Source organism: Thamnophis elegans, chromosome 11 (assembly GCF_009769535.1).
Source record: "Thamnophis elegans isolate rThaEle1 chromosome 11, rThaEle1.pri, whole genome shotgun sequence".
Lineage (NCBI taxonomy): Eukaryota > Metazoa > Chordata > Lepidosauria > Squamata > Colubridae > Thamnophis > Thamnophis elegans.
In genome coordinates this window covers 68,117,460-68,129,545 of record NC_045551.1, presented here as the reverse complement: position 1 = coordinate 68,129,545, position 12,086 = coordinate 68,117,460, and the positions used below count along the sequence as shown (strand labels likewise).

Here is a 12,086-nt window from a genome sequence, read left to right as displayed (position 1 = left end):
TTCTTCCTGGTAGTTGTGTGTGTGTGTGTGTGTTGTTTATCTTTGTGTGTTTGTGGGGGGGGAGCGAGAAAGAGAGAGCAGAGAGAGATAGAATGACAGAGAAATAGGGGCAGCGAGAAAGAGAGAGAGAGAGGAGAGAGAAAGAGAGAAAGAGGAAAGAAAGAAAGAAAGAGGAGAGAGAGAGAAGGAGAATGAAAGAGAGAGAGAGAAAGAGGGAGAGAAAGAGAGAGGAGAGAGAAATGGGGGGAGCGAGAAATAGAGAGGAGAGAGATAGAAAGACAGAGAAATAGGGGCAGCGAGAAAGAGAAAGAGAGAGGAGAGAGAGAGAAAGAGGAAAGAAAGAAAGAGGAGAGAGAGAGGAGAATGAAAGAGAGAAAGAGAGAAAGAGGGAGAGAAAGAGAGAGGAGAGAGAGAAATGGGGGGAGCGAGAAATAGAGAGAGAGGAGAGAGAGAAAGAGAAGGAGAGAGAAGAAAAAAGAGACAGACAGGAGAGAGAGTGAGAGAGAAGGAGAAAGAAAAAAAAAGAGAATGAGAGGGAAAGAGGGAGAGGGAAAGAAGGAGAGGAGGAAGAAAGAGAGAAAAAGAGAAGGAGAGAAAGAAATGGCAAAAGACACATGCTTCACATTTTGTAAGTCACCCATTATTCTTATCTGTTCTTAAGAAACTCTAGCAAAGTCTTATCAAACCAAAGCACGACCTAATTCGTATCTGCGCCGTTTGCATTTTTCTTTGATTATTCATACTGACTTAATCTTCCTGTTGTTCTTTTTTTTATTCTTTTTTTTAGGGGGCTTTTCAAGAAACAGTGCTGAACGTCACTTCAAAAGGAATAAGGATTTCTTCTCCCCGGCTTCTGAGTAACTTTGGCGTCTCCTGGCCCGTGCAAACTCCTCCCGGGCGATAGTCAATCCGCTTTCTGGATGCTGAAGGAGCATTTTTAATTCCATGCTGAATTGAGACCTTGGAATGCTCGAGCATGGCCGCCCTGGTGCAGCAAAATGAGTTGATGTTTGAGTTTGCTAGCAATGTCATGGAGGATGAACAACAGGTAGGAAATAGCTTTAAAAAAAAAAAGAGATGATCATTCATTTGCATTAACATTAAAGTTTACTAAGATGGAATTGAACCACCATGTGTCTGAAATGGTAGAGAGTTTCTTGCCTAGCAGGGGAGGGGTTTAGACTAGGACAGGGGTCACCAACCTTTCGGACCTTGGGGAATTCATAATTTTAAATCCCGCGGGCCACTAATATGATCTGCCTAATCACCGGCTGGGTGGGTGTGGCTAGGTGGTCATGTGACTGGGTGGGCATGGCCAGCTTGGTGTCACTCGCAACAAGGGACGCTTCGACAGCCTCTACTTGCCCCTCCCTTCCCAGACACGCCTAACCTGCCCGCCCAGGCTCCTTAGGGCCCCAACAGGAAGCAGTTGCTGGAGCTAAGCAGCCCCCAGGAGAAAGAGTTGGCAAAACAACACAGTTCAAATTGGATCTGATCAAGAAGGAGGCTCAGCGGAAGCACCTCACTGAGGACTAGGAGCATAGGATTTCCAAGCAGAGGGAAGACCTGCGGGAGTGCAAGGCCAGGCGCCGGCGCCTGGAGGCTCAGTGGGCTGAGATGGTCAGCCAGTTCCAGGCCATGATGCAGTCCCACTGGAACGAGGCCCTCCGGCTCTTCGCCACCAGCGCTGCTTCCCTCCAGCCTTCGCCCAAAGCCCCCCACCAGGAGGCTGAAGCAGACCCCAAGTGGGAATTTCTGCCCCCTTCCGACCCCCACAAAAAGACCCCGAAGGGGGAGACTCTCTGCAGCAAAACAAGCGTTCATTGCACCTAGCCATCTCAGGGGCCATAGTTTGAGGACCCCTGATTTAGTGCAATATAAAAAATGCAAATCATTTTTCTGCGGACCACCAAAATTTTCTCACGGACCACCAGTTGGTGACCGTTGGACTAGAAGACCCCCAAGGCCTTTTCCAATCCTGTTACGTATCCTATCCTATCCATTTTTTTTCTTTTGAACATTTGATAGCGGAAAAGACTCTTATGCACATTTCACTCAATCAATCAGAACAGAGCTGGAAAAGGGACCTTGGAGGTCTTCTAGTCCAACCCGCTGCTCAGGCCAGAGATCCTATACCATTCGAGACAAGTGGCTGTCCAGTATCTGCTTAAACTAGGAGCCGAGGTGGCGCAGTGGTTAGAGTGCAGTACTGCAGCCACTTCAGCTGACTGTTAGCTGCAGTTCAGCGGTTCAAATCTCACTGGCTCAGGGTTGACTCAGCCTTCCATCCTTCCGAGGTGGGTAAAATGAGGACCCGGATTGTTGTTGGGGGCAATATGCTGACTCTGTAAACCGCTTAGAGAGGGCTGAAAGCCCTATGAAGCGGTATATGAGTCTAACTGCTATTGCTATTGCTATTAAAAACCTCCAGTTATGGAACATCCCACAACTTCTGAAGGCAACTTCTGTTCCATTGGTTAATTGTCTTCATCGCTAGGAAGTTTCTCCTTCATTCCAAATTGCTTCTCTCCTTGATTAGTTTCCATCCATTGCTTCTTGTCCTGCCTTCAGGTGCTTTTGGAGAATAGCTTGACTCCCTCTTCTTTGGGGCAGCCCCTCCAATATTGAAAGACTGCTACCATGTCACCCCTGGTCCTTCTTTTCCCTAGACTAGCCATACCCAATTCCTGCAACGGTTCTTCATATGTTTTAATCTCCAGGCCTCCTCCCGGTCTTATTCAGCTTTTCCTGACCTGTTTGGGAGCCATAAATAGTGGTACTTCGATGCTCAGCGTTAATTGGTTCCTGGAAGAGCGATGAGTATCAGAAATAATGAATACCAAACAATTCCCCCCCCCCCCCCCCAAGGAATAATGTAGTGAGTCACAAGGCAGCCGACACAGCCAAGTTCTGGCTTGTGCGTTGAGTACTAAACAAACGACGAGTACCAGGACAAAATTTTCACATCAAAATGCGCTGAGTACCAAATTTGATGAGTTTCAAAGCAGTTGAGTAGCGAAGTACCGCCACTGTAGCTGAAAAGTCTCAACACTTTCTGGTGCATGAAATTGACTTGACACTTTTAGTTTTTTCCTTAGCTTGAGCCGTGGACGATTTCAATATGGTGTTTCTTCGGTATTGTTTACAAGCATTGAGACGACGTTACAAACATTTGTAGGCAAGACAGATTGTTCAGAAGGGCATAGAGAGAGCTGTGAAGCGCTGTGGGGGCAGAGTGGCGGGAATGCAGTATTGCAGGCTAACTCTGCCGACTGTCAGGAGTTTGATTTTGACCGGTTCAAGGTTGATTCAGCCTTCCATTCTTCCGAGGTCGGTAAAATGAGGACCTGGATTGTTGAGGGCAAGATTTGTAAACTATGTAGAGAGGGCTGTAAAGCCCTGTGAAGTGGTATATAAGTCTAAGTGCTATTGCTATAAAACTCTTCTCACTGCCAGAACTTCAACTCCCAGAATTCCTGAGGCAGAATGGAATTCTGGGAGTTGAAGTCCACATAAATGGGGCCATTGTTCCCCACCTGTGGTATAGGACAACCGCCATAAGTGTTAGTGAATATCTATATGATGGACAATGGACGCAATTTCCCATTGACAAGGTAGTCCTCAACTTAAGACCATTAGTTGAGCCCCCGAATTTCTGTTGCTAAGCAAGATGCTTGTTAAGTGAGTTTTGCCCCATTTTTACGACTTTTCTTGCCACGGTGGATCACTGCAGCCGTTAAGTCGGTAACCCGGTTGTTAAGTGAATCCGATTTCCCCATCGACTTTGCTTGTCGGAAGATCACGGAAGGGAGACTGCATGGCCCCCGGGGGAGACTAGAACTGTCATAAGTCCATGCCAGTTGCCAAGCATCCGAATTTTGATCTCGTGATCCCTGGGGTCATAAGTGTGAAAATCAGTCATAAGTCCCTTTTCTCAGTGCCGTTATAACTTTGAACGGTCCCTAAACCGCTGTAAGTTGAGAACGATCTATACTTATTTTAAATCCGGGGATTGGCATGAGAACTGCCTGTGCTGAAGGTAACACTTCAGTCTTCTCTCTATATATAAATAAAAGGCAAATACCACTCACTCATCACAAAATCTCCAGAACCGTAAACCCTACGAACTTGAAATTTGGCACATATGTTCCTCTTGGCTTCAAGGTGCTTGCTAAGAAAGGATTTTTCAAAATGACCATCAGATCATTAGTATTTCTTATACTGTAATTAACACGCTCTGATGCTAAGGAGTTCTACTCTCCCTCCCCACCTAAAAAGAACTCAGTTCCAACTGCCAGTTGCCTTATATTAACACGCTCTGATGCTAAGGAGTTAGACATTCTACTCTCCCTACCTACCTCAAAAGAACTCTGTTCCAACTGCCAGTTGCCTTATATTAACATGCTCTGATGCTTAGACATTCTACTCCCCCTCCCCACCTGAAAAGAACTCTGTTCCAACTGCCAGTTGCCTCACATTCCGTTAACCTCCGTTCAAACTGGCAGACGTTCCACTCCTCCACTCAGGAGCGGCCTGGGGCTCCTTATGGTACTAAATGTCGGTACCTCACCAAAATGTCTACGCCTTCCACCTATGGAGCTCCTTCAGGACTCAAGGCGATATTCCCTTAAGTGTTTCAATCACCGACCAGCGCTGAGCAAATTTCTCCTGCGTAGCCCGATCACATGGTTTTGTCGCGAAGCACGGGTATCCAGCTAGTGAATTAATATAAGTTAGTAATATTAGCATTAAATTATCTGTGTTTTCAGGGGGGTTTGTCCTCCACCTAGTTTTCAAACAACTTCGTGTAGCTCTATCTATTTTGGCATACAGCCTTCACTTCAACAGAACGCTGAAAGGGAGCCGATAGCCTGTTCAGGATTTCAGAATTTAAATGGGATTCTTAGCAACCTTCTGTATCGAATATTTTTTTTCTCTTTTCTTTTTATCTGTCTCGTGCACGCTTTCTGATCAGACCAAACAGGTTTCGGCTTCTGGTCTTTATGGTGCCTTTAAAAAAAAAGGACTTAAAAATGAGGTTTTTGCACAGCAGAGAAAGAGGCCTGTATAAGTTTCCCTGGGGATGGTGTTTACTTCTTTCCAGATTATTAAGTTTATATTGCCACAAATATATTTGGGCTCATTTGTCGCGAGGGCCAGGTGCTGAAGGATGTAATTTAGGTAAGGAAGTTAGCCTGGGTTCCAGTTAATTGAGATCAGCCATATAGAATTATTCGAGAAAATATGTAATTTCTTTGGGGTGGTGGTGGTGGTGGTGGAGGAAACAGGAGCTATTAAATTTTGCCGAGCTACCTGAAGCGTGCCGCTTCAAATTTATTGGCAATTATTAGAGATTGGCCCTCCCCCCAATATATAATACAGATTTTGCTCCCCGCCCATGGATTTATGCTGTGGGGAGCCGGAATTCAAATTATAGGAAGAAACCCAGAGGCACATCAGCTGCAATTGAATGGTTCAAAAGAAGGAAGTGTGACTGCAGTAGCTTTTGTAATTTGTCATCTGTTGGAAGTGATTTACAGGAGGTCCTGGACTTACAACCGACCTTTTAGTGACCGTGCAAAGTTAAGGGACTGTACAAAGGGAACTTATGACCTGTTTTTCACACTTAATGACCGTTGCAGCATCCCCCATGGTCACATGATCAGAATTCCGACGTTTTGACTCATATTTATGACGGCCGCACTGTCCCAGGGGGGGCGTGCGATCCCCTTTGGCGACCTTCTGAGAAGCCAAGTCGATGGGGAAGCCAGGTTCACTTAACGGCCAGCGATTCGCTTAGCAACGGTGGCAAGAAAAGTTGTAAGACGGGGCAAAGCCTCACGGAACCACTGCCTTGCATGGCCACGGACCTTTTTGGGTTCAATTTTGGCCATAAGACCAGGACCTGGACAGTCTGGAGACAGTCCCTTATCTGAAATGGTATACCTTCTCCTGCTTGAGCAGGGGGTTGGATTAGAAGACCTCCAAGGTCCCTTCTATTCTATTCCTATTCCTATTCCATTCCATTTTATATTCTATTCTATTCCATTCCGTTCCATTCTATATCCATTTCCATTCCATATTCTGTTCTGTTCTGTTCTATTCTATTCCTATTCTATTCTTCTTTTTCTATTCTTTTCTTTTTCTATTCTATTCTATTCTTCTTTTTCTATTCTATTCTTTTCTTTTTCTATTCTATTCTTCTGATTCTATTCTGTTCTGTTCTATTCTATTCTTTTCTTTTTCTATTTCTATTTCTATTTCTATTTCTATTCTATTCTATTCTTCTTATTCTATTCTATTCTATTCTTCTCTACATAAACCGCCTGTAGCTGCTTTTTTTCAAGAGTTGCAAATTCCAGACTTTGCATGTTGTTGCTGGCCTAGCTCAAGGGTGCTACCCATTGAGTAGGCAGTGCCCTCCTGTCTGCCAGCCTCTTGGTGGGAGGCCAAGCTAAAAGACTTTTAACGAAAGCCGATGAAAGCAGTGGAGAGAAGGCGAGAACAGCGCAGACTGACCCAACTACTCAGGAGGAGAGAGAGAGCCCGGCCCCTCTTCACAAGGCACACCTGGGGACTGAGACTTAAGGAGACGCTGTGGGGAGGGGCGTGCGTTGGGAACAAACGCTGAATCCGTGGAGTGTTGTGTGCTGACGTTTGAACTTTCCTAAATTCCTTCTTTATTTTGGGGTTCTTGACTTGATTCCCGGTTTTCGGGAGTCTTCGACTCGCCTGCTGGATTTTCTGTTGCAACCGTGGGGGGTCACAGTATCGGTCTGGGCTGAAGCTGCGCGAGAGGGATTTTCACTTTGTTCTGGGACTTACCAGAAACGGAGTATTTGGGGGGAATTTGGAGCAATAAAGGGGCAGTTTGAACTGCCAGCTGCCTTTGTTGCCTTTATGCCGTGCTCCGGGTCCTCACAGTTACGTCAGAGGGGGCTGTTTTGTCTTTAGATTTCTGGTGTTTTAAGGCTTTTTACATCGAGTGAAAAACTGGAGGCCTCTATATAATGCTGCCTTTTCTCCCCCTGTCTACAAGTAATCCTCAACTTGCGACCATAATTGAACCCTGTTGCTAAGCGAGACGGTTGTTAAATGAGTTTTACCCATGTTACGACCTTTCCGGTTGTTACGGTTGTTAAGTGAATCTCTGCAGTTGTGAAGTGACTAGCACGGTCGTTAAGTGAATCTGGAGTCTCCCATTGACTTGGCTCGTCAGAAGCTCGCAAAAGCAGATCACGTGACACCCCCCCCACCCCCCGAGAGGACTGCAACCGTCATAAGTACATGCCGGGATTGGTTTAATTCTGTGGATTTTCCTTAATTGGAATTTCTATTATTTTGGCTTTAGTTGACTCTTGGCTGGGCTGTTACTAATTTAGTCATTTTACGAGCTCGACTTTTTATTTGTTTATAGAACTCTATAAATATTTGGCTTTGGGTGATGTGTGTCGCCGGCTTGCTTTTAAAGAGGAATATTGTATTAATTAAGCCAAGATTTCTCTTCTGAAAAATTTGGGACAAATGAATTCAAATGAATTTGCCTCAAATCCACATCCTTGTCAAATAGCCGAGTTATTTGATTGGAGCGTTTGCTGAAATGACTACAGGACATTTTTCTGGAGTGACACGTGTCATTTGAGATGGGCCCTGTAATGACATATAGATGCCCTCAATGTATAGGTAGTCCTTGACTTATAGCAGTTCGCTTAGTGACTGAAGTTACAATGGCATTGAAAAAAATGACTTTACGTCCATTTTTCACACTTACGACCATTGTACCATCCTCGTGGTCAACCTGGTCAAAATTCAGGCGCCTGCCAACTGACTTGTACTTATGACCAACAAAGTCAACGGGGAAGCCAGATTTAAGTTTAAATTATTCACTTAACAACCGTGGCAAGAAAAGTCTTAAAATGGGGCAAAACTCAACATCTGTCTCAGTTAGCGACAGAGGTTTGGGGGTCTCTGTTATGGTCGTAAGCCGAGGACTGTATGTATTTTGGAAGCTCTGCTGTATCTATTGTCTGTAAGAGAAGATAGGATGGTAGGAACATAGGGGTTTTCCGGGCATCAATTCCTTCTTAAACCGTCTCTTTTATCCCTATATAACTTCAGGGCTCCAATGATTTTAAATTTAATTAGCTCCATTTCTTACGGCTTTCAAGATTCCCTATTCAGTTGAGTTACTCTATAAAGGGAGTCCTCAACCAGTGGTAGAATACGACCGTTACGCCCCAGTACGGGCATACTGGTGCCTGCTGGGGGCACCAGGTACCGCTCCGGTAGGGTGCTCTGGAGGGCCCGCTCGCCTACCCTCCTTAGCTGTATTTGAGCTGTTCGGGACTTCCGCGCACACGCATGGAGAGTACGGCGCTTACGTGATGCTCCGCTGAGCAGCTGGAGCATCACGGAGGCGTCGCGGGCAGTAAGTATGCATGCGCGTGCCGCGCTGGTTCATGTAATGGACGCCCGGCCCCGTTTCACCGTACTGGTTGGATCGTCTGAGTAGCCCTGTTTAATAGCAAAGCTATTTTCTCGGCTTCTCCAATAAGAAAACGAAACCACTGCAGTGGCTGTGGGGTGACGGTGGAGTTGCTAACTCACAAGGGGAAATATCCCTTTAAAGAAGAGCGGCCTCAGTGAGGGAAGGCGCTTGAAAACTACAATAGCAGAATCAGACCCTTTAAAGCCTCCTTTGTGGGCTCCGTGACTTCCCTTTTGAGCGTTGCCAGAAAAGCAAAGAGGAAGTTAAGCAAAATAATAGCCTCTTCCGACACAAAATATTATCAAAAATGTAAGCAGAATTCTTTGGCAGATTTTAATCGTTTGCACCAGAGACACATGCCCTCAAAGACGAGCATGGCTTCCTACCTATATAAGAATTAAGGGAGAGCTGCCCTATAAGAGATTTTGGGGGAACATGTGACAAAGATAATTAAAAATCAACTAGGAAAATATTATAAATAATATTTGATTTACGACCATTCGCGTAGTGCAGTGTTTCTCAACCTTGGCGACTTTAAGTCCTGTGACCTTCAACTTGAGGACTTACCTGTATCCGTATGGCCAATTTAAAAAAAAGCCGATTGATGGAAATGTAATTAAAAAAACGGGGACATTTTATCACATGTGGTGGACCTACGCCAAAGCAAAAAATTAATTGGGCAAAGATAACACATGTGGCTAAAAAAAGACGATAGGGAAACATGCAGATTTTAAACCTGAATTGTTCTTGTTAGGTATAATACCAGAAAAAAAAAACTTGATAAGAAAAGTATGTACTTAATGTTGCATGTCGTAACAGCAGTGAGAATTATCTTCCCACAATATTGGAAAAAAATGAAGATTTACCACAAGATGAAGGGATAGCCAGGAAGGTATTAGATTGTGCAGAAATGGATAGGTTGACATTGAAAATTAAACAGAAAGAGGATGTAGAATATTATCAAACTTGGAATTTTATCCTGGTTGGAAAAAAGAGGTGAGATTAAGAATGTAAATTCGTATTGTTAAGCAAATTAAATACCCAGACAACACAATGTTTATTAAGCACTAAGAAATGTATTTTATAAAAAAAATCAATAAAACAACAAACAAACAAAAGTCGATTGATTAAATGCATCGGTAATAAGACAGCTGTCTTCTTGGAAGGACTGTGAAACTGTTTGCTGCCTGCTTAAGTCACAAATTTAAGGATTTCTCCTGACAGAGAAATTATGAAGAGTTTTAATTGCATTTTTCTTAAAAATGATGTCCAGAACCGGGCAACACCGAAGAATGTGTGGGATTGAGAACAAGGAAGTTATTACATCCTGACCTGAAAATTATTTTCATGCAGCAGCTTAAAAACTGTGTTTGTCCTTTTTTTTATTTATATACAGTTTATTGTTGCATCAGTATTCCAAAATTATTTGATGTCATTACTAAATTGAGTAGGTCGCCTTTGATGTCTGTCCTTTAATTTCCTTTTGCTAAGTGAAGGAGTTAATATTGAGGTTGGTTTATGTTTTATTGTGTTTCTTTTAGCTCACTTACATCCTATTTGAAATACAGATTTGCTGCAATCCCTCCCCCCCACCCCCGCCACTTACGGGATAGAAATGTGCCTCCTTCTTCCTTGGGTGCAAAATAGGGATTATTAGATCTTGTCACATCCAGTATATAACCATCAGATTCCTGAGAATGTCTGTAACACTTTGCATTTTCTTAAGAAATTCATCTGGACCTTATTTTAAATCCATAAATCTAAATAGTGAGTCACCATGTTTACAAGAGATCTTGAGTAGTAATAGAAAAAGGCATCGTGAAAAAGCATGTAATTCCACCCCCTCCCCACTTCTTTTTACTCATCCTGCTGCTTCTTTTTTAAATTAGGGTTAAATAACATCCCCCCCCCCCTCCGAAGAATTCTCAAGACATTTAAAACAACACAATCCCTTTTAAGCCACATATTTGGGATTTAGCATTCTCTTCTTTTTCTTTTTTTTTGCTAGGGAGTGTGTAAAATCCAAAGTGGTTATGCTCTCATGGATATTTTCCAAAGTAGCAGTTTGGGAATAAAGTAATTTCCCATAAAGATGTCAGAGCTTTTCCGAAACTGTTAAATGGAAAGTTCATTTTCTTTTTTTTTCTTTTTTTTTCTTTTTATTTTTTTATCAATTTCATATATACATTCACAATTATATGATCTCATAACTCTTATTAATAATATGTATTTATAACAATTTTTCCATACAGTTGACAATATACTTGAAGATTGCTTTTTTAACATCCCATAGATTCATCTTATCTTACAACGGTCCTACTTCTTCTTCCCTCCCTCCCTCTTTCCTTCCCTCGTTTCTTCTCTCCTACTCCCCTTCCTTCCCTCCTTCCTTCCCTCCTTCCTTCCCTCCTTCCCCTTCCCTCCTTCTCTCCTTCCCTCCCTCCTTCCTTCCTTCCCTCCTTTCTTTTCTCCTTCTCTCCTTCCTTCCCCCCTTCCTTTCCTCCTTCCTTCCCCCCTTCCTTTCCTCCTTCCTTCCCCCCTTCCTTCTCTCCTACATTCCCTCCTTCCTTCCCTCCTTTCTTCTCTCCTTCTCTCCTTCCTTCCCTCCTTCCTTCATTTTCTAAGATACATAGAGAGCAGTGGGTGTCAAAGGCCTTGGGCCCCGGATCTGGCCTGCTGGGTGTTTAGATTTGGCCCAGGGGACCGGCCTGGAAACTGACCCGGTCCGCGATGTCTCTGGTAGCTAACATGGAACTAGGGGTGGGGGGTGGGGGGGGCTTTGTCTGGCCGCCTTGCTGCGTTTTCGCTGGCAGAGGGCTATCAAAACAACTGAAAATGAATCTAAAGAAATGCCTCCCCTTTTGCATTTGGAAATGCAGGATGGGGCAGGAAAGGAGACATGGAAAGAGGGAAGACGGAGGGAAAGAAGGGAAGGTGGGAAAAGAGAGTGGAAGGAAGGAAGAATAAGGGAAGAGGGGAAGGAAGAAGAAAGGAGAAGGAAGAAGGAAGGAAGGAAAAAGCAAGGAGAGAGGGAGAAAGGAAGGAAGGAAAGAAGAAGAGAGTGGAAGGGAGGAAGGAGGAGGAGAGGGAGGAAGGAAGAAAGAGGGAAGGAAAAAGAAGGGAAGGAAGGAGATTTTAAAGAGAGTGAGGGAGGGTCTCTCCTTGCCTTAGCACTTGGCCACCACAGCCCCCCCCCCCCCGGCACGAGTCCTGTGTCACACCCCCCATCCCTTCCCCCCCCCCACCCGGCCCTCCGAGGTCAAACGCAACCCTGATGCGTCCCTCAAGGAAGTCGGGTTTGACCAGTGTCCAGAGTGTACGAACCTACTACAGGTATCCCTCGACTTACAACAGTTCACTTAGTGACCGTTTGAAATTAACAATGGTCATGTGATCCAAATTCAGGCGCTTGGCAGCTGACTCGCATTTATGACGGTCGCAGCATCCCGGTGTCTGTGTGTTTGTGTGTGTGTGTGTGTGTGTTTCACATGTTTCCCCTTTTGCAACCTTCTGACGAGCCAATTCAACGAGGAAGCTAGATTCCGCTTAACAACCGTGCCTCTAACTTAATCACTGCAGTGATTCACTTAGCAACGGC

At 44.4% G+C, this 12,086-nt stretch overlaps 1 protein-coding gene across 5 annotated transcripts in view; it reads left to right on the top strand.

Moving 5' to 3' along the window:
- ELF1 (E74 like ETS transcription factor 1) overlaps positions 1–12,086 on the top strand; it is an 82,381-nt gene that overhangs the window by 48,308 nt on the left and 21,987 nt on the right. For 4 of the 5 annotated variants that reach the window (XM_032226479.1, XM_032226481.1, XM_032226478.1 and 1 more), the window contains one exon: positions 788–1,048. In XM_032226479.1, the coding sequence (XP_032082370.1) occupies positions 977–1,048 (72 nt within the window). In that variant the 5' untranslated portion in view covers positions 788–976. Of the gene's footprint in view, positions 1–563; positions 629–787; positions 1,049–12,086 lie in introns of those variants that run through there. The other variant, XM_032226482.1, reaches the window with a different exon arrangement.